The 25,459-nt window shown below is 36.0% G+C and overlaps 1 protein-coding gene across 3 annotated transcripts in view; it reads left to right on the top strand.

The window, feature by feature from the left end:
• Positions 1-25,459, top strand: part of PTPRK (protein tyrosine phosphatase receptor type K) — a 560,453-nt gene that overhangs the window by 492,500 nt on the left and 42,494 nt on the right. For 2 of the 3 annotated variants that reach the window (XM_054491561.2, XM_063666564.1), the window contains exon 14: positions 23,450-23,588. In XM_054491561.2, coding sequence (XP_054347536.1) covers positions 23,450-23,588 — 139 coding nt within the window. The remainder of the gene's footprint in view (positions 1-23,449; positions 23,589-25,459) is intronic. The other variant, XM_054491562.2, reaches the window with a different exon arrangement.

Here is a 25,459-nt window from a genome sequence, read left to right as displayed (position 1 = left end):
TGGATTATCTATAATCAGAATTTAGAATTACTCTCCTGGAAGTGTGGTGAGCCGAAGCTATTAGAGCTGTGGCTTTTACAATCCTTTAACGGAATAACCCATCTCCTGTTGCTGATCTGAACCACGTAACTGGCTAAACTAGTGCAGGCAGCATGATTCTTCACACAGAACCAGATGCCAGAAAGAAGAAAATCACAAAGGAGCTGAAAAACACAGCATAGAGCCCAGAAGCAAGAAGGTAAGGTGGGGCAGAAACCAACAAGCAGTGATTGGAAGGGAAGATTAAGTCAGGAGGCAGGGCTCAGAGGGCGTCTGAAGGTAAGAGGCGGCAGCCGGAGGATGCCTCAGGAGTCTGCATTGTACAAGAAGCTGGACGTTAGAGATAGGTCGCAGGTCAAAATCAGATAGAATTTTGCAATCAGAGCAGACACAGCAAATCAGAAGCACTTGAACTGTTCAAATTGCACCTTCCTTCCACAGCAAGTCCTTGCTGTTGTGACTGCGAATACACTGGTCCACTGAAGCCTGTGACACTTGCAGTTTGGGAGCTTATCACAGCTGGAGGACCCTGACACCGGGTGAGGGTGCAGGAAAGACAGGACATGAGATTGAGGATGCTGACTCAGACAGGTCACTGGACCATTCCAGTGTTTTTCTTACAGGGAAAGAGTGTAGGAGGCAGTGCATCTCTTTGTCTTTGTCACTTAACTTTTAGTGTTCTTTAAACTGTTCTAAATTAATTCAAGATCTACAAATTGAAAGCTAAAGAAAGGAGGATAAATAAAGCCCAGCTCAAGCAGTTTTGATTGTAGAAACATTTGGAAGTATTTGGGTTGTTAGGGGAAAGGAGCATAGCTGATTTTTTAAAATGGATTTGGAGTTTGATTATTTGTTATTTACTCATTAGTTACTTTCCTCCCCAACAATAACAACAAAAGATAATTACCATAGCCTGTTGTTACATGAAACACTGAGAAATTTTATGTAGACATTGAAATTACTTCATCAGTTTCTTCTGTGAATGATTCATTTCACATTTCCCAGTCTTATGTAAATTACTCTGCAGCATTTATATAGCATTAGTGTCACGCAATTTGTCTCATTATTGAACATTTATTTTCTTTTCAAACAAAGTGCAAAGTGCCAGAGGATGGGAAGTATATCTTTAGCTGCAGTTTGAAAGAAAAGGTACCAAGCTTGGTGTCGGATGACCTGGGTTCTACAAAGCAGTCGTGTACCCTTAGCCAAATCACCTGTTCAAATCTAGGTTGCCCAAACTATAAATGCACTTGAATGAGTGATTTTTCAAGAATGTGGAGCAAAATGAAGTCAGAGCATTCAAGGCTGTGGTATCTTATTTCTGTTTCAGCTACTGTGTCTGTGCTCTCAGTGTTTCATATATTGGGTCCTTACGTATGATTTTATTTTTTAAATTTCTACTATTAATAAAAGTTTCACAGATGTGATAATGTCCAGTATTTCTTTCAAACCTGAAGTTTCATTTGATTTAATCATTTTATCTATCATGTCATTTAGTGTATTTTTTGAACCTAGTAAGTGTCTAATAAATATTTGTTGAGGAAAAAATGAATGCTGTGGTTCAATCATGCAATATTCAGATGTTCGTAACCATTTCCATGTGAAAAGTTTAGTATAGGCTGTAGAGAATGACATTTTAGACTTTTGAGGGGAATTATTTTTATGTCAGCTTGAAATTCTTCTTGAACTTGATTTCTGACTTGGGGGAAAAAAAGCAAGCCTGATGTGCACAAGCTTTATACAAAGAATCAACTGTTTTTAAAAGAATAATCCAGCTGCTATCTGATCAGCCAGGTAGGACTTGTTCTGTGGAAATCAAGAAGCCCTCCATTTTCAGTCAGAGTCACGCATATAAAGGCTTTGATAAGATTAAAATAATCCAAGAATGCAATTTCAAGATGCACAGCTAGAAACAGGAACTAAGAAATATGCATATCTTTCAGGACACAGCTAAGGGAAGAGTCAGGTTTTAAGGACCGTCTACAGATAATGTCAGGATATACAGATAAATATGAGCAACTGCTGATTGAGCTAGAAACACTGCTGGTTAAGTTATAAATCTTATTATTTTTACCCTTCAAAATGCCTCTTTCCTTGCTGCTTTATATTTTTTTAAAGAGCCGAGTATGTTGTCACTTGGAGGTTGTGCTTTCCTGTGACTTTAGTCACCTTTGGTGCCCTGGCCAGATCCCTTTTACCAAGCCTGTAAAATGCCCAGTTTCCGTCAGTGTTAGCTGCTAATGGCTCACAGCCCCCACTTCTCTTCAGAATCACTTGTAGCTGAAAAACATTTACTTTGCCCAAACCTTATGCGCCCACCTCCCAGCACTATCAGCTCATATCTGATGACTAACTGACATGGGGAATACAAAAGGCCAGAGCCCTCACTTCATGATTAGGTAAAGTCTGGGGCAATTCATGCTGTAGAGCTCCCTGTGACATCAGGCTGAAGTTAGACTTTTGCTAATACCACATTCTCACTTAGCTGCTTTCCCTTTCCTACCCTACTTTCCTCTCTCCTTTTCATCTGACAACACTCCCTTAATAAATCATGTGCATCCAAATCCTTGTCTTAGGCTCTGCTTCTAGGGAACCTAACCTAAGACCGTGATATTTTTGAGAGCATAGATTCTTCCTTCTTTTATCTTTCATCCTCAATCTCCAGCACATCTGGATTATGACGCTTTACAAGTATTTTGAAGAGTAAGCAAAGTAAGAAATTTGGCCTTCATTTGGTGTGTTAGTTTGTCCTTGCATTGCTATAAAGTAATATGTGAGGCCGGATAATTATTATTATTATTTTTTTGAGATGGAATCTCACTCTGTCACCCAGGCTGGAATGCATTGGCACTACAACCTCTGCTTCTTAGGTTCAAGTGATTTTTCTGCCTCGCCTCCCCAGTAGCTGGGATTACAGGTGCCCACGACCACGCCCAGCTAATTTTTGTATTTTTAATAGAGATCGGGTTTCACCGTGTTAGCCAAGCTGGTCTTGAACTCCTGACCTCAAGTGATCCACCTGCCTCGGCCTCCCAGAGTGCTGGGATTACAGGTGTGAGCCACTGCATGCAGTCAGAGACTGGGTAATTTATGAAGAAAAGAGGTTTAAATGGTTCATGGTTTTGCAGGCTGTAGAGGAAGTGTAGTGCTGGCATCTGCTTCTGGTGAGGGCCTCAGGGAGCTTACAATCATGGCAGAAGGTGAAGGGGAGCCATGTATCACATGGCAAGAGAGGGAGACAGGAGAGGGAAGGTCCACACTCTTTAAACAACCAGATCTCACAAGAACACTCATTACTGTGAGGATGGCACCAAGGCATTCATGAGAGAGCCAACCCCCAAAACCAAAAACCTCCCACCAACTCCCATCTCCAGCATCGGGGAATACATCTCAGCATGAGATTTGGAGGGGACAAACGCCCAAACTATATCAGTTGATCAAGAACTGACCATGGAAGATGGATAGTTGAAGTCACAAGCAGTCCAGCACAATTCTAACCTTACCAAGAATCTGAATTCTTAGCTCACTAAAGATTTAGGAACAGAATTGGGGAGTAGAATTATGGTCATGTAAAAATAGAGTCCGTTTAATATCCTAACCTTAAATCAGAAACCATCAAAGCATCATATCAAAAAAAATTGTTTTCACTTATGAAAAATATGAATATTAACACAGTTTTGTTGCACACTTACTCTCTGCCATATGTCCTACGCTAGGCATTGAGAAAATACTAAAAATACGTAGGATATGTTCCATGCTCTCAAGAAGTTGTGAATTGTGAAAGAGCCTGATAGATGAAGTAATAATTTCATGCAGTGTGCCTAAACATGAAATAGAATTCCATACAAAGTGACATTTAAATGGGTAGAAAAACCAGAGACGATATCCACACTGGTAACAACATGGGCAGAGGTTTGCAGTTAGACATGAAAGTTAATGCAGTGTTCAAGAATATGCTGAGGAGTTAGTAAGAAATTAGGCTAAAATGTATGTTGATAAGACTCGAGATTCACTTTATCTTGAGAGCAGGGTGGCAGCTATCAACAGTGCTAAAGCACTTTCTCTTCTACTTTAAAAATTAAAACAGTGTAGTAACCTTAAAACGTGTTCTGAAACAATATTCTAAGCAACTGTTATCACTTTTGCTTTTTCCTTTTTTTATCAAGTGCTTACTTAAACATTTCTCATAATTGCAAAGATTGTGACTTGTAATTATTTGTAGTTACTATTTTACCATGAGCTTTACCCACATTTTTATGTGTTTTAATTTTAAGTGGCTAAATATTATTATAAATAATGTGTGCAGTATAATTTATATTCGTCATTTTCATTTTCCCTGAAATCTTTGTAGGCTATTAAGCAGAACAATGATAGGATCATATTTAAGTTTTAGAAAAATGACACCTTAAAAGCTGCAGGTAGATTAGGATGAATAGGACTTGGAGTCAGAAACTTCAATAAGGGAACAGCTGCAATATAGACTAGGAAAGAGGTGATACCAAACTGTCAGTGTCCTCATCTGTAAAAGAAGATACAGCTGGGAGCAGTGGCTTATGCCTGTAATCCCAGCACTCTGGGAGGCCAAGATGGGCGGATCACTTGAGGCCAGGATTACGACACCAGCTTGGCCAACAGAGTGAAACCCCATCTCTACTAAAAACAAAAATTAGTCAGGCACAGTGGCACACACCTGGAGTCCCAGCTACTCGGGTGGCCGAGGTAGGAGAATTGCTTGAACCCAGGAGAAGGTTGCAGTAACCTGAGATGGCTCCACTGCACTCCAGACTCGGTGACAGAGCGAGACTCTGTCTCAAAGAAAAAAAAAAAACCATACAACAAGCCTCATAGGTGCTTGTGAAAGCTAATTGAAATAATATATTAAAAGAGTTTGGCATTTACAAAGCTCTGAAATGATCATTCATTTAACAGAGGAAGCTATGAACATTTTTTTTTTAAAGGTCAGTTTGACTTTTAGGCACCTGATTTCCTGAAGGACTCTTTGAACTCTTTGAATGTGGGTACTGTTTTATGCATTTTCATGTGGTCACTACACTGCCTGATTTACATTCTTGCCCAATATACATATTTCTTCAAATAATGAACTAATGAATTCCCAGGCAATAAATACCTTTTGGTTAAATGGACAAACAATTCTGTTCAGTGGGAAACATGCTAGTAGAGTCTGCTTTTAAAGGAATTGCTATGTGCAGTATTCTAAGAAATAATGAGGAAGTAAAAATACTTTGATCATAATATGGTGATAGACATTTTCTTCTCTTGCCTGTGAAAGTGTGTGTTAGGTATGTACATTATGGGGCCAAACTAGTGATTGTTGCTAATTAGGAGATACGTGGTGCATTCTATCAAGAATCCCAGTTATCTGGGCACTGTGAGCTATAAGTCAAGTCATAAAAAGAAGTGAATTGTCTTTTTCATATATAGCACTGAAATTGACTGGAGTTAATTATTTATTTAATGCCTACCTCCCTTGCTAGACTATAGGCTGTGTCACACTTACACCTCCCTTAGCATCTAGCACAGCAAGTGGATTTAGTAATATTTATTGAATAGATTAAGAAATACAGAGTGAATAAAAAGGACACTGGTTGGAGTGTTGGGTCAACCACAATTTCGGTGTGATATATTCTACATATCACAGTGAGAAGGAAAATGATATAAAATAAATAATATCCTCCTTAAAGTACTATACAAAAAGAATACCTCTTATGTTTTGTCAAGGTGATGTAATCTTGTCAAATATATAATATGTGGCATGCCAGTGCTTTCTTAATCCCTAATAGTAATACCAGTAATTGTATACTAAGTTCCTGCTATGTGTCAAATACTTCTAGGTACTTTAAATATGTATTCAGTAATCTTCAGAACAAGCCTAGAGAGCAGAATTTAGTGATTTCATTGTAAAGATGAGAAAAGTGGGTCTCAAAAAAAGCAGATAACTTGTCCCAGATCACACAGTAGTTTTTCTTGGTACCTGGAGTGATTTTCATCCCTCTTTCAAATACAACCCTTTGGCTATTGGGAAGTAGCTATTACAACTGTATTTTTTCTTTAACTTGATGTAAGGGAAAGACCACTTTACACATATACAAATAGGAGAAAGTTGCCAGACCTTCTGCAGCTAGTATTTACATGAGTGAGTAGAGAATTATGAGAGGTTCTGGTAGCAGTAAAAACAAATAACAAACAACGGAACATGAAGAGATGTCTACCAACATCTGTCAAATATGGCAGATAATCTTCTTTGTCTTATTTTGTTCAGTACCACCCAATATCATCACTTGGGCCTCTCTCTCTTACTGTTTAGATCTCTTGGGATTCTCTTAATTTTTTAAAGCCTATACCTTGAAAAATTCTGTTTAAAAATACATTGGAAAGCATATAGATTTTAATAGGCTGAATAATGGCTACTGGAAGATACCAGGTCCTAATCCCAATAAGCTGTAAATGTTATCTTTTTGGGAAAAGTGGTCTCTGCAAATGTGATTAAGTAAAGGATCTTGACAAGGTAGATTATACTGGATTAACAGTGTGGGTCCTAAATCCAGTTACATGTATTTTTATAAGAGCAAAGCAGAGGAAGATTTGACACACAGAGGAGAGGTCAATGTGACCACAGAGGCAGAGAATGGAGTCATGTTACCCCAAGTCAAGGAATGCCAGCAGCACTGGTAGCTGGAAAAGGCAAGGAATGAGTTCTCTTCTAGAACCTCAGCAGCGAGAGTAACCCTACTGACACCTTGATTTTGGCCCAGCGATACTGCTTTGGGACCCTCTAGTTCCCAGAACTGTAGGAGAATAAATATGTGTGGTTTTTAGCCATCAAGTGTGTGGCAATTCTGCAGTGGCCTTGAGAAACTAATACAGACCTAGAAAATTATTTTATGACTTTTTCTTTTAGATGCAGTTGTTAAGTCAGCATTTGATCTTATTTGAGCTAGATAGAACCAGGGTTTTCTAATCTACAAACTGTTGATTTTCATCTTGATTTAAATATGTTTACTTATTCTTCCTCTGTAAGGTAGGACAGTTTTGCAAAAGATGTATAAGAATGTGTGTCTCCTTTCAGGTTCAGATGAAATAATCCTGATATAACAAAAGTTACAGAAAACAATCTGTCTGAGCCAGAGACTTCGGAATATGAATTCATACAAACTAATGAAGGAATACAAAACTTGGCCTCACAGGGAGAGAGTGGAGTGTCTTATGCAAATCTTTGTTGTCAGCCACATTCCTACATGCAGAATGCAAAACCATGTTTCAGTTTGTTGAGGATTTGGAAATAGCTTGAGATAATCTTAATTTAAAAGGACTGGCAAATTCTTTCAGCTTTGTAGAATTTATTACACATATGTCAAAGACAAACTTGTTGTACTGCAAAATAAACTAGTACTCTGTGATCTTAGTTGAAAAGGTAAATATTACAATTTACATTCTATTCTCTCATATTCATTCTTTTGGTACATGTTAATGAATTGCAAAACTATGTTGCTGATCCTGAAAAATCTAATGATAAATTCCAGCAATTATCAGTGATTAAAATATAGGTCTGGTTTGTTATTGTTGTTTTTGAGAAGGTATCTTGCTCATGCTGTCGCTCATGCTGGAGTGCAGTGGCATGATCTCGGCTCACTGCAACCTCTGCCTCCTGGGAGGTTGCAATTCTCCTGTCTCAGCCTCCCAGGTAGCTGGGATTATAGGTGCCTGCCACCACGCCCAGCTAATTTTTTGTATTTTTAGTAAAGATGGGGTTTCACCATGTTGTCCAGGCTGGTCTTGAACTCCTGACCTCAAGTGATCTGCCTGCCTCAGCCTCTCAAAGTGCTGGGATTACAGGCATGAGCCGCCATGCCTGGCCATAGGTCTGATTTTGTATACTAAGAAAATGTCAAATTACTAATTTTTATACTTAGTGCTAAATTTACATTTATCATAAATGTAAACATGTAATAGAGAACCAGTAATTTTTTATTTTCCTTAAAAATGATCCTGGTAAATAAGAGAATTGATTTGTAAGATCATGGTTTGTTGATGCCATAGCAACATAATCTTATATTGAGAACGTCATCTATTACAATGCAAGTAGTTGTGGCCATGTGCTTAGAATAGACTTAGTTATTAAAGTACATTGTGATATGATAGAATAAGATTTGTCCAGATGTTTACAAAGCTCTTACAAGGAATTATTTTAGTCTGTTTCTAAATTATTTTAATGTGTTCATCTGGGTTGAAATGTTATGTGCTTAAAGGATTGAGTTACTGTGATGACTTGGAATATTTAAGTAGCTTTGAATTGTGTGGGTATGTTAAATGCCTGTTTGGGAAAGAAAAATAATATGAGTGAACAGAGATTAAAATTTTTGAACTATCTGATTGCCCTAGAGATGTCTGTATTTGAATTAAAAATAAGAGATTGGCCGGGTGTGGTGGCTCATGCCTGTAATCCCAGCACTTTGGGAGGCCAAGGCAGGCGGATTGCTTGAACCCAGGAGTTCAAGACCAACCTGGACAACATGGAGACACCTCATCTCTACCAAAAAAAAAAAAAAAAAAGAAAGAAAGAAAAAGAAAACGTTAGCCAGGCATAGTGGCATGTCTCTATAGTCCCAGCTACTACAGAGGCTAAGCTGGGAGGATCACTTGAGCCCAGGTGGGTGAGGCTGCACTGAGCCAAGACAGCTCCATTGCACTCTAGCCTGGGAGACAGAACGAGACCCTGTCTCAAAAAAATAAAATAAAATAAGAGATCGAATAGTTCTGTTTTAAAATAGTCTAGGTGAGAAATGATAATTTGTTTTTTTGTTTTAATCATATTGTTTAAAAGAATACTTCCCAGTAGAGTTTTATTGGGAAACCATACCAAAATAAGGAACATGCTGGGGGCAAATCCAGTGGTGAACATAATCTGAATGTTAAGAAGAAAAAGGAGGCAAAACCAGCTCCAGGGCAGAAGGAGAGTTGAGAAAGTTAGGAGGGGCTGACACTGCCAATCTAGCATCCAGAGAGGTTTGATGAAGAAAATTTGAGTTTAGGGAGTTGTGAATTTAAGATCAGAAGTGAATTATGCGTAGAAAAGGATTTTACATCTTAAAAACAGAGGAGTGGTATCTGAGGTCTGCTGCCCTCTAAAAAAGGGTGCTGGTTACCACATCTTGTTTAGGTCACCCAAATTCCCAAGAGACTGGTAACCACTGTAACCACTGATCTCAGATAGAGGACTTTTGCCTTCTTTCCATTCCTAAATTGGAACACAAATATGGCTAGGCACCCATTTTGCTCTTGCCCAGAACTGGGTCTTTTCCCTCAGCTGTGCAGAATGAGCAAAAACTTTCATTACTTCTGAGGCATGTTGCCTAGAAGACTAATCTTTATGCTTGCAAATCGGAAGGAATTATTATCTTGCAAAAAACTAATAAGAAAAACAGGGTAAGGTCTGTCATTTCACCTGATTCTTGTAACTTCAGCTTGAAGTTTCTAATTTCAAGAAAATTAGAAATCACTCTTCAGCTAAGATTTGGGGAAAACTGTTAATAGTCACATGTGATGTTATTAACAACTTATTGGATAGCTTTATGGATCCTGTCTCTCAAATTATACTTGGTTTTACAGATTTTAGCCTTTGGTTTGACTCTTCTTTTGCCCCATTTTTCTTGGCTGCTCCAGCTGCAGTGCTGAGTTCACTACAGGTCAGAGAACTGTTCAATATTTTTAAAGCAGAAAATACGGTGAGGATGGGATTTTGTAATTTAAGTTTTTAATGTCTGTATCTGAGCATTTTGGTTCATGCAGTGATCCCAAGTAGCTGAGATGAGGCAGGCTCCAGTATCTAAACGTACTAAGTATTTGTAAACTTGATAGAGAACACAATTTTCCTTTAAATATCTTATCTCTCTAGTCTCCCAAATTGTGAAAACATATTGGGGGCAGATTGTGAAAGAAATATGTTCATAAAATATAAATTCAGTGATATCCATGGAAAGAGCAAACTCGGAGTGAGGCAGATGGAAGAGGAATAACTTGGATCATCCAGGTGGGTTAGGTGTTCCAGGAAATACTGAGGACCCCCAGCCAGCTGTTTGATCTGGCAATACTGGAGGACAGTGCCTCAGCGATCCCTTCAAATTCAATGAAGATTTTTCCTTTACTCCGTAAGCTAGGGGTCATTGACAGTAGTTGGACTCATTTGGAGTGAGGTGCATAGAAACTGGCTTTTAGGAATTCAAAACTCTACATGGAATATGTGAACCACTTGGATTCAGTGGATTTGAAAATAATCGAAAAAGTAAATATACTAAAGGTCAAGGAAAAATGAAGTCACTTGCTTAAAGGTTGCTGAGTATTAGATTTTAAGAGAAGAAACGTAAGGGACCAAAAGTTTTCATGGCAAAAAGACAAAACAAGCACCCCTTTGTCCCCCAACCTTCCAGCCCTGCTACCAACACACACAGTGTTTTATAAAGTGATCGCAGGAGAATCGGAAGCAGCCATAAAGAAGACAGGAGTATGAGAGATCCAACTGTGCCACTAACAGATACTTAATTTCTTCTGAGAACTAATTTACACCAACTACTCTAGCTTTTGAAATAGCAAGAAAAGCCAATTTGCATTTATATTGTAAAACTCTGTTTTCCAAACAGTGGCGTACAGAATGTTGGTGGTCAAATCTCTAATGTAAGCGAGGGATTGGGGATCAAATATTTCCTGAATTCTTACTCTTCGCTAGAGAGTTAAGATAGATGCTGGTATGTACCCTCCAAGAAGAAATAAATGGAAAACACAAACAGGAAACAAACCTTTATAAGCTTTCTTCAACATTATCTCATATAATCCTTAGAATATATATAAAAGAATGTTACTACTACATTTTATAGACAAAGAAACTGAGATTCAAGTTATGTAACTTCCCGAAGTCTATACATTGGTGAATGGTAACTTCAGAAAGCCTTGCTCTTTCTAAAACTCCAGCCTACCTCTATTAGGCTGTGATTTAAAGTTCAAATGAGAAACACAGCCAACAAGTGCAGAGAAATTCCGAAGACCCTTCGGGGATTGAGGGCTGGAAAAGGCTTTGTGGAAGACATGAAACTTTCTTTCTTTTTTTTTTTTTTTTTGAGACGGAGTCTCGCTCTGTTACCCAGGCTGGAGTGCAGTGGTGCAATCTCTGCTCACTGCAAGCTCCACCTCCCAGGTTCACGCCATTCTCCTGGCTCAGCCTCCGGAGTAGCTGGGACTACAGGCGCCCGCCACCACGCCCGACTAATTTTTTGTATTTTTAGTAGAGACGGGGTTTCACCTTGTTAGCCAGGATGGTCTCAATCTCCTGACCTCATGATCCGCCGGCCTCGGCCTCCCAAAGTGCTGGGATTACAGGCGTGAGCCACTGCACCTGGTCGAAAAGATGAAACTTTCTTATTGAAAGGGTCCAATTTAGACAAGGGAAGATATTGAGTATAAAAAGTTTGATTATCTAGAATTGGACAATCTATAGCCCATTGAAGTATTTTGGATGTGTTTGTTAGATACTTTGAGAATTAGAAATTGTGAAATGTAGTTATTAGAAAATTTTAGACAGCCAAGAACCATTTAAAAATAAGGCTCCCATCTTTTCATTCACTCAAGGCCAAAAAATATTTTAGGATTAAAAACCAATCTCAAACTCTAAAATATTTATTAATAATTTAGACTTTATACTAAATTATCTTGGAAAAGCTGGAGCTCAACTAAAATCATTTTTTAAATCTGGTTCATCTGTTTAATATTAAGGCAGTCTCTAATTTAGTAAATAAACACCTCTGAAAATTGCAGTGCAACCTCTATTAATGTGATTTAAACCATGTTGTGTGTTCTCCTGAGATATGCCAGATTAAGGAACTATCGAAGCCTTGGTGGAAAATGACCTGCTCAAAATGAAAATGGAATTCATAACTAAAAGCATCCCAAAAAACAGCTAATCTTAACCCTTCATTTCGTAAATAAGAACAGTGGGAATAGGTAAAAAGGTAGACCATCTTTACTATTTTAGATCACATCACATTCTTATAATTTGAGCACTAGTAAAGATTTTATTTGTTTTCTATTTCTTTCTCTAATATTCAAATGTGATTTTGTTGCTGTTTGTGCTTTGAATGGCATGTTTGGATGACTGGCCCAGATCTGGCATTCTGAGATTGTGCCACTAAAAATGTCAAGTGCATTTGCCTTTTAATTACATGCAGTGCCTGGATTTTAATATTTTAGATTTTTCCCTGAAGAAGAGACTTTTCTGGTCCTGTAGTTTGTGGGAGGGAAAAAAATATCACTGACATTATCATGAAGCTTTTTCCCCCTAACATCTCCATATATCCACATTTATCATTTCAGAACAATTTCATTTTGGGTCAGGTTTAGTTGTTCTGTAGCCTACTTTGCTATAAACACTATGTTTAGATATATAATTCTGCACTGTTTGTTTGAACTTCTTTCTCCAGCTTGTTTTACTCTTAATAGGCCATTACTACTTGGATGTCACACATGTAATAATCAGTATGTGGAAGGTATAGTTTCTTGTGATTTACATTCCTTTCCTTCCTTTACCTTTGGCATAAATGTGAACCAGCTCATTACTTTCCAGGGTATTTCTTTTTTTACTTCCTCAAATTAAATTTTAATTTCATCCTATTGTTATTCTCTGATTTTTATAATTTCAGGTGGGCAAAAAAGTCTTATTTGTCAATTAAACAACTCCATAATCACTGAACTCCCTTTTGCACCTACTACATAGACAAGGCACTTAAAGCATTTTTGCTTTTGGGATGATACAGTTCCTCAACTTATTAAAAAAACCCACACCATCTACCTCCATGTCTTCTTCAGAAAGGTCTTCTCTCAGCTCCAAATCTAACACAGTCACCAAGGCACTCCACCTTGTCCTTCTATTTTAAATCTCAGTATGGAAGTTCTCACTATCAGGTGATCTTTGTTTACTTGTCTGTCATTTACTAGACAACACAGGGATGTAAACTGCACGAGAGTGGAGATATTCTCTGTTTTGTTCAGCGATGATTCTTCAAACCTTAGAAGTATGCCAGGCACATGCCAGGGACAACAAATAATTTATTTAATTAATGAAAGGAAGGAAACAAAAAAGTAAATGTTTTCTTTGTGGGTTTAAGATGGGGCATGGAACATGTATTTTTTTTTCTTTTTGCTTCTAAGGCTTCCTCTCAGAACCCTCCCAGATTCCATTCATTTGTCTATCCATTTAAGTCTGCTTTTATTTCTCCCCAAAAGGATTTGATGTGACTGACTGCCAATTTACGTGTATTTATATCTCCCCAACTTTTCCTTTCTTTTTGTTAGGTAGTAGTTGAGGTTGACACCTCTGTTGTATCCCCCACCTCACCCCCATGTTATGAAAAGACAATGTTAAACATTACTCCTGATATAGGCAGCTAATCACATTTCTCCCAAGTGAAAGTGCCAGATGGGAGTCAGGAAGCATGGGCTGTATTTTTAATTATGTCAGAAGTTAATACTAGAACTATAAAAAAGCCACTTTCCTCTCCTATTGTCTTTCTTTATTTGAAAACTGGAGTTGGACTTTTTTTGTTGAATGATTCTAAGAAATGTTTTAGGATGTCAAGAAATCAGATACAAATTCATCCCCCTGTGGAGGAGCCTTATCTGTGCCTCTTCTGTAATACCAGTAGCCATGGTATGTATTGCAGTATGCTGATAATAAGTACAGTCATTTGAGTACTTACCATATTCTTCTTCTAGTTTGTACACTCTCTAAAGGAAGAACACTTGTTCATCTTTCTGGTTTTTTAGCCTAGTACAGTGTTTTGTACCCATCAGATATTCAACAAATACCTACTAAATGATAAACAATAACAGATTCTTAACTCTGTTTTTTTAGAAAGTAGACTTCCCTCCATCTAATGCTGCTTCTGTGATGCTATAGTATTTATGGTGCAGAAATCTAGATTTAGAAAGAGAAATTTATTCGAATCTGTTTATACATTCCCTAATACTTACTGAGGCTTTATGAAGTACCAGATATTGTCCTTAGCACTTTACATGTTTCAATACGTTTAATCTTTGAGTCAATCTAGAAGGTAGACTCAATCTCCATTTTACCAATAAGAAGTGAGGAGCAGTGGTTAACTTACCTAAGGTCAACTTGTGGCAAAGCTGGAATTCAAACCCTGATTAATGGTTTTGTCTTACCAAAAAAAAATTAAGGCCACCTGGCAAGAATGTTCACTATTAGTGTTTTTCCAGAGATGTTGAAGCTCTTTACCAATTGATACTATGAAAGGCAGAATTTTTCTCTTAAAGAATGTTTTAGATTTTATAAATTAGTTCAGTTAACCCTAGCATTAATGTATCTGTTTCAAAAAAAGTTTAAAACTTTAAGCAGTATATTATAGTTGATAAATGCTCTTCTATAAGTAGCATACCTTGACAAATTATGAGCATTTTTAATATGTTACCTATTCATTGGGCAAATATATATTAAAAGTTTATAATGTATTGGTAACTATGTAAAAATCATTAGCCGTAAAGACATGAATGAGATTATATCTTTGCCCTCAATTCGCTCCAGACCTAGTGTGAGTTGTAGACGTGCTGAAAAATATTTGCAATACAATCTTTATTTGGGTTATGGGAAAATGATTAACTGGTGTTTAGAAGTGAGAGGGTAGTTAAGGGAAAGGTGTTAGGAACACTAAAGAACATAAAAGCCCATGATCCCTCTTCCCATTTTGGAAGCCTGGCAGATTAGGTTCTCAGATGACCTCTGCAGAACAGTCCTACCCTGGATAGGACACATCTGTGGATACATTGCTGGACTTAGTGTGGCTGGTGGAGATATGTCAGGACCCACTATTCTGCCAAATATATATATATATATATATATACACATATATTTATTTATATATGTATATATATGTGTATATATACATTTATATATTATATATAGAGAGAGAGAAGGAGAGAGAGAGAGAGTGAGAGCGAGCTGAAAACAGTGAGCAACGGGCAGAAAGAGAGGTTGGTAATCCCTGAAGGGGGATGCTAAAACTATATTGCCCTTGAAACTTTTATCTTCAGACTGGTAATAAGAGTGTTGCCTAGCCTGGGGATCCCATATGGAGCTGGCAGAGGTGGTCTGAGGTCTGAGACACCTCATAGCTACTGGTAGGAGATGTAAATTATCTTTGAGATGAAAGCATGATCAATTTAGGCCTGCAGGGTTCCCACAGACTAACATAAAGCAATTAACTCACAATCAAAGGTCACCAAGCATTCTTGAAAGTAACTCACTGTGAGAGTTAGCGGAAACAACCGATGTAAATCCTCAAAAAAACTGCAGGTATTGGGATTGTCAAATACAAATAGCCTTGTACAAAACCTCTGAAGAAATAAAGTGCAAATCATAAAGATTAACAAGATGCTATCAGGAATAACTAAACAAAGATCCGTTTACCAAGAACCAAATGGAACTTGTAGGAAGGGAAAGCATAATTGTTCAAATTTAAAAATAACTCTTTGGATGGACTTAACGGCAGATTTGGCAAAATGAAGAGATAATTTATTAGCTAGAGTTTAAATCTGAAGAAGTTACCCAGAGCAAAACATAAAAAAGAGCTAAGATGCTCAAGAAGAAGAGAACTAGGCCTGGGAATATCTCCATCATATATACAATATGTTACAGAACTATAGTAGTTGAAATCATGTACTGTCAGCACAGAATAATATGTTTCCTCTAAGAATAAAATGGAAAATCCGGAAAGTGACTCATGTACTTATGTAATTTTGATATAGGACAGAAGTGGCTGTGTAGATCATTGGATCAATTCAGAAGTTATGCACTGGATATGTATGTGGGGAGGGAGGAGGACCTGAAACAACTTTCAACTGTACATCTTGGACTCCTTTAAAACTTTCAGATAAAAAAGAGGATTTTTTAAAAACTCAGGTTTGAAGGAGGCTTCTTAAACAATAGGCCCTTACCATAAAAAAAGGTTGATACATTTGACTTCATTAAAATTAATAACTCTTATTCATACCATACGTAAAGTAAGAAGAAAAGCAACTGATGGCTTTCAGGACACATTACCCCAAAATATGGCACCTTGGCATATTGAATATTTTAACCTGAAAAAAAATTTAGAAAGTGACAAAAACAGGAAGATCTCTCTGACCTTCCCTTGAAGCAGATCATAAGACCCTCATATGACAAGTGTCCTCCTTATAGCTAGGGGGGAAAATAAAAAGCACCCTTCTTTCCGAAGATAAGGGACACAGAGAAGAATCTGAACAAACAGGCCTTGCTAAGTTTTCTGCAGTTTACTATACTTAGCTCATACTCTTCGCCCTATCATAGTCCTTTCTAACGTCACCCTTCATCAAACCTGCTATAAAAACACTCAGGTTTAACTGTTGCATTAGTTCTTCATTTCCTTATGAAGTCTACCGTGTCTTGTAAAACTTATATTAATAAATTTGTATTTTTCTCTTCTTAATCTGTCTTTTGTAATAGGGGTCCTAGCCATGAACTTTTAACATGTTGAAAGGATGGTTTTCGTCCCTTATACAGTCTGATAGGAGAAGATATTTGTAATACAAATTTCAGTCAAAGCTATATACTGAGCATTTCAGAGAAAAAAACAGGTAGAGATATTTCAGGTATCTCAAAATGTCATTTTAGTAGTAGTCAAATATGTATTACATATCATTTTCTACTGCTCAAGTGACAAAAATCAAGAAGGCTGGTAATACAAAGTGGTAAGGTATAATTTAAATGGGGTTGGCGTACACTACTGGTGGGTATGTAAATTGGGAATAGTTTGGTATTATCTTGTAAAGCTGAATATTTACAATCTTTGTTTTATCAAAATGGGCTGGATACAACTCGAGGACCACAGTTTGCCGACTCCGAAAATAAAAAGTATTTGAGAAATGGCGAAAGGATTTTAATGATAAGAGTATATGAATGGAAGTGTCTCAGAAGATGAGGTTGAAAATGTTGATTGGCACCTGCTTGTGAAAGGCCGTATGTGTCATAACTTTTTCCTTTCCTCTTGAATGTAAAGCAATGAAGTCATTTCTTCACATTTACCTTTTAGAAAACTCATCCAACTAGCAATATATAGGATAAATCTGAGGTAGCCAACATGGGAAGCAGGAGGACTAGTGAAAAAACAAGACTGGGTCTTGAAGGCAGTCGAAGGTGGGGTGGAGAATTCAGAACCAATTTCAGAGAGAACTAAGCAGATAGAATCAACCGCGTTTAAGAAGTAAAACGGTACACTAATGCTCTATTTTACCTAATTGAATGAATTTAGTGGGAAGTTTGATGAAAAATTAATATGCACATTAAAACATTTCTTCATTACTATGAAACAAAATAATATTTTACTTTTTTTTCCATTATATACATTCCTAAAACACACTTATTTTATTGCTTTCTTAAAAAGTATTTCTGTCACTTCAGAATTTTGTACAGCATTTTGAGCTGTGTTTTTAAAACCAAAACAAATTTAGAGACTAAGACTAGAAGGAGATGCCTTAAGCAGTGTAAAATTAATTTTCAATATCTGCAATATTAATCTGTAATTTTATTTCTTAGTTGTTTAAAGTCTTCATAGACTTTTGCACTATTTTCCACACCAGAAATCTTTGGATCACATCCATATCATTATTAAAGGAGAATAAATTATTTTCCAACTACTATTAAAGCACGTGGCATTTAGCTGCTCTCTTTTCTCACCAGTAAAATCTTTGGTAGACCCTGTTTTAATCAGTGATCTAATACTGGGCAAGTTTCATAAGATCACATGCAATGAGGAAGCCAAATTACTTCAAAAGATCATTGAGTTAAATAATACATATTTCAAGACGCCCATAAGGTTAGGCGTCCAGTGTGGCAGCCTGTGTAATAAATAACATGTGCTTTACAAAACCTGTCATTCTATATTTATATAATAGGCAGCTAAGATTTTTTAAAAGCTGTTTTTCAGTAATTTCATTTTTCCTATTCATAGTTTTTCATTTCTATGTAATGGACCCAAAGAACTGACGTCTAGATTATCTCTACCTAGAGCAGCAGCATCTACTACTATTTCTACTATCCCATGTGTTTTAGTTTACAAAAAACCTTTCACACCATTATGTTACTTGGTATTCCTAAAAGCTACACAAGATGGGTAATGTTATTTTTATTTTATAGATGAAGGCATTCACTCTAAAAGATTCTCACTTGCTCATTGTCACACAACAGATAAGAGAACAAGCTAAGAATCAAAACGGTCTTGCTGATCCAATCCCTTGTGCTTTCGGTGACACTGGACTTTTCTTGCACATTGGTTTGGTGATAGGTGGTGACAGATGGTGGAAACAGGTAGCTCTATAAAAGAATGTAACAAAGGGGCTTGAAATTTCCAGAGACAACTCAGAAATGTTTGTATCAAGTTCATCTTGTGTTAATATCCACAACAGTAAGAGATATGTCTGATCAGAGACATCCTTGTGTTTTTTAAGGAGATAACTGATTTTCTGTATGCCAATGCAACCTAGCTTAGGCAGGCTTAGTGGCGTTCTTTCATTTATTCAACTAATATTTTCTATTGTGTTGCTCCTTTTTAGGTCCTATTGGAAATTCAATGGTGAGCAAAATAAATATGGTTTCTGCTCTCACGGGCTTTACCTTAACAGCAATGGGAAGCTATTGGAGGGCTCTAATCAGTGGAGTGATATGATACAGTAGAAATCCTAGAAAATACCATGTGCTACAATGTGGGTTTTGAGGTGGAACAGGCAGACAGTATATTCAGAGATTTAACATAGGTGGCTGCTGTGTGATCTGGCTGAGATGATACTGATCTGAATGAAGGTAGTAGCTGTGAGGATGGGAAAAGTGATGACAAAGAATATTTAGGAAGTAATAATTTTGTAACTAATTGTGTGAGAACATGACTGTGCATTCCACTTTGCCCAAGATAATTCCGGTTTTTGTTTTCCTTCAAAAGCATCCCAATTTGGATGATAAATTTTAATCCTAGAGATAAGGCAAGTAGAGGATTCAAGGATGATGCATAGGTTTCTGGCTTGAAGAACTGTATGGATAGTTTTGCCATTTACTGAAAGGGGATACACTAGAAAAAGAACTGGCATGAGATAAGATTATGAGTTCAGGTTGGACATGGTGTGCTTAAGGTGACTGTCATACATTGACGTGAAGACATATTAATCACATGACTCCATGGGTCAGGAATTCAGGTTGCAACTTTTGGTCAGAGATATATCGATTAGAGAGTGATCAGTTTTCAGGATGGTAACTAAAGAGATGAAAATGGACAAGATCACCAAGCCAGAAGGTATGGAACACAGTGTCAAGAGGCATAGGTCCCTGAGGAACTCAAAGGGGCACCTATTTTTAAGAGATGAGCAAACAAAAATCTGGAAAGGAGAGACCAGAGTCCTAAGAAAACTAGGAGGTACCCAAGTTCATGGAAGTCCCAGGAAAAGGGTGTTGCAAGAAAGAGGGAGTAGACAGGACTGTCACATGCTATTAAGAGGTCACATAAAATAAGACTAGAAAAATACACATTGAATTCAGAAACTTGCAAGTCATTAGAAACATTGGTTATGGTGGTTTGGTATGGATGGGGGACATAAGCCTGCTGGTAGGATCTTAAAGAATGATTGGGACATGAGTGGGAACAGTTTCTCAGATCTATAACTGAAAAAGGAAGAAAGCACTAATGAAATACCGGGAGGATTTGCAGAATTTGAGTGACAATAATGTCTCTGAAGACACCATAAGATTACTTAATACATTGTACTTAGAGGCTTCTATCTCTAATGTCCATTATGAAAGTAGAAGAATGAATTTGTCTAATCACAGCTATTAAGATAGTTTTAATTTTTTAGGTAAATTTGTGTGACTTTAAAGCTATTTCATTTTTAAGTAGTGGGAGCAAGGACACAATTGATCAAGTCACTTTAGCTATTTTTACCCCCCAAAATGCATCCTAGAAATTTGCTCAATAAAAATAAAATTGTGCCTTAGTTTTTTTTCTCACTGTACAAAGAATTATGCTGCTCTTGGCTTCTGAACACTAGGGATTCCTTATATGTTCTTTGGCAGATAAAAAAATATGGTAAAGATTTATGGCCAAGGAAAGCATTTCTGAAAAAGGTGCTCCACATTGTCTTTGTGTATGTGCATAAATTATAAACAGAACTCAGGGGCACCACCACTATAATAGTTTTTTGCTCTCTTTGAAGAAAATGGAAAATGCTCACTTAGGGGCTACTGCTTGTATTTCCTTTAATGAATCTTCTAAGCTTGAATGATTTTAAATAGGATATTCATGTTCCTCGGTTATAGCAGGCCAAGAACTTAAAAAGATACATGTGATTAAAATATCCAAACTAATAAATCTATACAGACATATTTAGTAAAAACTACTGTTCATAGTAGTAATAGTAATGATAATAATAAATGCCACAGCTAAAGACTTTGAGGAGAATTCACAGTCAAGGAAAACAACCACCAAATCACATGTATTTGGAGAATTTGATTAGACTTCTATACTTAAGTTTAATAATTATGTTGAAGATTAGTGAACAACTCTTGGCACAAGAATTGTCGTGACAGACAGGCAGCCTTACCCAACTCAAATAAATAACTTAATGGGCTTATTTTTCTTCATTAACCACTTGGTAAATGTGAATTGAAGTCCAGTCTTTAACAAAGACATATGGACTATGACTTTAATATCTCTGATTTGCATAATAGATTATGAAAGTCTCAATGCTTTGTACTCTTGGTACACCTGCAAGCGTTTTAGTTTCTATCTATGTTTAAAAAATTACTTTCAGATTTGGCTTTTTATTTCTGGAAATATGTTTACATGAATTCATTAACCTATCTATATTACTTGTAAGATCTTAAAAATTTCTTCATCCCCTGAGTTTGAAATTGTTTTACCCATCACCCTCATGTCAGTTCTGTTATTTTATTACTAAACCTAGGTAATAGTATTAAAACTGCTGTTCTTACTTCATGATGATAATTTATATTTGCACCTACATACATTATATATATTGTATTTGTACCCATATACATTATCTGCTTCTGGTGGGGATTAGTGGCTCTGAAGATTTTTGTAAAATGTAGCATATGCGACTTATAGTATAATATATTTAGAAAATTATACCATAATAGCATGTATTTTATTTAATTAAACTGTTATGAAAAATACTGACCTCATTAAGCAAGAACTGCTCTTCCAGAGAATTTTCAGAAACATTTGATTCTATAACTTAGATATGTCAAAAAATCGCTAAGGGATCATTATCTTTAGCCCCTGAAAACCAAGTGTCTCATAGAACCTGAAGAAAGTAGTCTTTAATTAGTGAATAATGATGATTTGTTGCATGGACTAAAGCTTTTTTTCTAGGGATTTCTACATCAAACTTCTGTTTCTCTTCCTATTTGAAGTAGTATCTGTGCCAAACCAATGTAATTTGAGTTACAAGCAATGACTATGTTCCTTTTAGGTTTTTTCATTCAACTTTGTAATATATTCCACCTGTTTTCAATAGCTACATATGTAGAGATATAGATATATGTATATATTTCTAACATCGCCCTGGAAAGGAAAAGGTCTCTAACATATTTACTACATGTTTTGGTAAATTCAACCATAAAATAATTTGAGAGCCTTGAGGTATCTCTGTTCATAATTATGAGGTTAGAAATTCCCTACAGCTGGAATATATGGAAGGGGTCAAGTCAGAAGGGGAATCTCCCTTAGTTTCCCAAAATACACCAGCCAAAGGCTTGCTTTTTCTGCTTGAGAATAATAGTTACCGAATCTAGTCTATGGAGAAGTTTTTATGCAATTGAAATAAGATAAATTAAGACAGTTATAGTGAATTGTTTTACAAAGTTAACTGTTCTGACGGTTTTATTTGAACTATGTCTTTCTCACCGGTTTAGCTTTAAATTACCATTTTATATAATGATATTTATATTAGATATATTTATTCTTTCAGATTTCTTACTTTGAGAAATTAATAGTTAACCACAACAGTCTCCTTTTGGCAGAATCTGTGGCTGTTGGGAAAAGTGGATCAGATACTTGGATGTATATAACTATGGGTTGCGGGGAGGGGGGTAGAGAAGCCAAGAGGAGAAGATTAAGAAGAAAGGATCAGAATGTAGACAAATGATTGATTCTTAAGAGCTAATTAACAAATTGTCCACTGGAAAGATATGAGGTTAGGTTTAAAGATTTCTTTGTGTATCTGTTCATGTGGACACCATCTCCTGACTCCAAGTGCAAGGTGCTGTGTTCGGTGCTTCAAGGCAATTTCCCAAATTGTCTAATCCTGAGACTCACCTGGGCTCTTGTTACACCAATTTTTAGCAGTAGGAGCCATGGATCTGGAGACATTGTGATATTTTGTGTTAAAAGACAGAAGATATAGTAGATTTTTTTCTTTGCTTTTGAGCAATTTATAAACTATCCTTATCTTTCTAAGCCTCAGTTCCTTTATCGATAAAGTGTAGGTAATAATACTTTCCTTGTCAATTTTCAAGGTAAATGAGGTAAAAGGAAAATGTCCTCAGAGAGTTACTGGGGCTTGTAAAGGAGTTAAAGTTTATAATTTTAATTGATTGTGTGTATGATGAGTAGTCAGATGGTTTTGAGAAAGAAAGGAAGTTAGAGCATACAAAGAAGTTTTTAAAAATAATCATCTTCTCAAAGTTGTTTCCCAAGTTTATTATCTGGGTTTTATTTAATAAAAGAATTTGAAATATTCCTTGATGTGTCTGTTTTTCTTTGCCTATTCTTCTCTTGTGCCAACTCAACTATTCATCTCAAATTATATATATTAAATCATAAACACATGCTTCTAGCAGTTATATTAGGCATTTATTTAACCTGACCCCTTCTGTCCGAGACAAGTACCATTAACACTGCCTTAAAGCACCAAGCATACCACCTGGCATTTGAGTCAAGAAGCATTTGCTGAATTGACTGATAAACCTCTAAATCTGACTCCATCTCTTTCCAATGTACTAGTTGCTAGAAAACCTTATGTTCTGACTTTCAAGGACACTTGGGGAAACTAGTTCATCATTCTCTTTGATATTTATTTTGGAGGTTTGTTTTATTTTTTGTGTTAACAAAACCTCTTGTCAGAAAGATTTCCTTACCTCGGCCCTAAATCTCATATTGTATTTTAGCATGCTTCTGTATTTACATTGTGGGATTATTTTTATCAATATACAATAAACAAGTTGTGTTTATTGGAGATAATTACTGAGAATAATTTTTTTTCTGTGATTATTAGCTTCTTTCAGTAACTGATTTTTTTTTTATTCATTTAGCAGCAGCAACAGAAGAACCAGAAGTGATCCCAGATCCCGCCAAGCAGACAGATAGAGTGGTGAAAATAGCAGGAATTAGTGCTGGAATTTTGGTGTTCATCCTCCTTCTCCTAGTTGTCATATTAATTGTAAAAAAGAGGTAAGGCCTAATATTGTCCTGTCCCGCTCACTTACCATTTATGTCACTGGTTTTAAAAACCTGTTTTTCTCAAGATCCTTTAAATGAGAACAAACAACAGGAAGAAAATTTTAATTTTAACAATGTTGTCAGCACCTGAGTCTATTGGACATGCTTTCTAATAAATTTTTATTTGATTATTTGCAGTTTAATTTTGGATATAAACATATGCTTTTTGTTAAGTTGACCTAGAAATTAATGTCCGAATTTAAATGTCTCAAATGCAAAGGTACTTGAGATAATTTATCTTATATTTGAAGTGTTATTATTAACAATGGCAAAATGTGGATTTATTGTGATACTTGGGCTGTGGTCTAGGAATTATTTTGTGCTCTTTTTCTGTATTTTTCTACTTCTTGGCTACAAATAAGATATGTGAAGAATATAAACATTATTTAGTAAAACTGTACATTAAATATTCATTGACTAAAAATTTTAGCCTTTTAAAATAGAGAGTAAATTGTTTTAATTGAACATTAATTTTTTATACTATATCAACTAATATCACCATCTTCTGAAGTTACTTGAAAATACTAAGACCTACTGGAATTTAAACTGAGCTTTGCTCTGGAGACCAAAGTATATTCCTGATGAAAAGCATTTCAAAGTACACAGTTTTTATAATTTGAGCTTTTGTACATTATATAAAATGCCATAAATCTGTAAGGCATTGTCTTGGAAACTAATATAGCACTCTAATCCTTCCCATCATGTATTTGGGATAATGCTACAATTTGGAAGGACTTTTAAAAAAAAATTTATAAGCAAAAGTACAGTCCTAAAATAGTTTGGTGTATAGAAGTGGTTGTGATCAGTGAATTCTATTGAAAAATATAATAAATGATGTTGCTTATATTACATTAAATTATCTAGTTTACTATTATAGTTATTTTATACTTGAAATAAAGCATTAACATTATAGATAAGACTCATACTACATGTTTTAATGATTCCATCAGAGTTTATTTTAATATATTGCCTCTTTACGATTATCCCCTGGAGATATATATGTTGGAGAAGACACATCTGCATTAGAAACATTAGGTATGCATTATAGTGTTTTGTGTTAAATTAGCTACATACGTGCTTTCCCCAAATAGTGCTTTCTCTTGCTGTTGTCTCCCTCTGTGGTTGGAAAATACATCATATGTGAGGCAAAAGTTTTAAGTATTTTAGCAATAAAAATTTGCCAGTAAAGATCAATAAAAATCACCAAATGTAACCTTCAGACCTTATGTCTCTGTTTAGTTTAAATTTGTATTTGGAGACTTAAGTAAACAATTTAGAGAGTAAAGTTAACTAAACATTGCTTCACAATGTTCTGGTCACTTCAGATTGGATATAAACATGAAAGTGGCTTCTGATTATGTCCTCATTCAGCTAGAATTGGGCTAAACTATTCAGTTTTATTTGTTATTTATTTGAAAACATTCATTTGTCTTGATAACTCTCCCTATCCAGGCCTCTGATTTAGCAATAATGAAAAAATTGAAAAATTAACTTCCTAAAGTATGCTAAAACCATCACTAAGCAAGATTTTGGGGGAAGGTAAAATGCTCTGACAGCTCTCTAAAATTGTGTAATATAACAACTAGATTTTCTGGTTCACATATTAAATGGTTAAGTTAATGAGCCTCTCTATTAAAATATTTAACATTTGAGCTTTCATAATTATGCTTTGATTGTCTTTTGATGGAAAGTATGCTAGGGCTTTTGCTTCTGTTCCTCACCATCACCTTTATGTCCAGGAAAAGCTGCACTTTTATAGATAGATCAGGTTTCATTATTTAGATATGTTACCTTCTAATATATAGTATTTATATCTACATTAC

The sequence above is a fragment of the Pongo pygmaeus genome, chromosome 5 (genome assembly GCF_028885625.2).
Source record: "Pongo pygmaeus isolate AG05252 chromosome 5, NHGRI_mPonPyg2-v2.0_pri, whole genome shotgun sequence".
NCBI lineage: Eukaryota > Metazoa > Chordata > Mammalia > Primates > Hominidae > Pongo > Pongo pygmaeus.
This window is presented reverse-complemented; position numbering and strand designations above follow the sequence as displayed.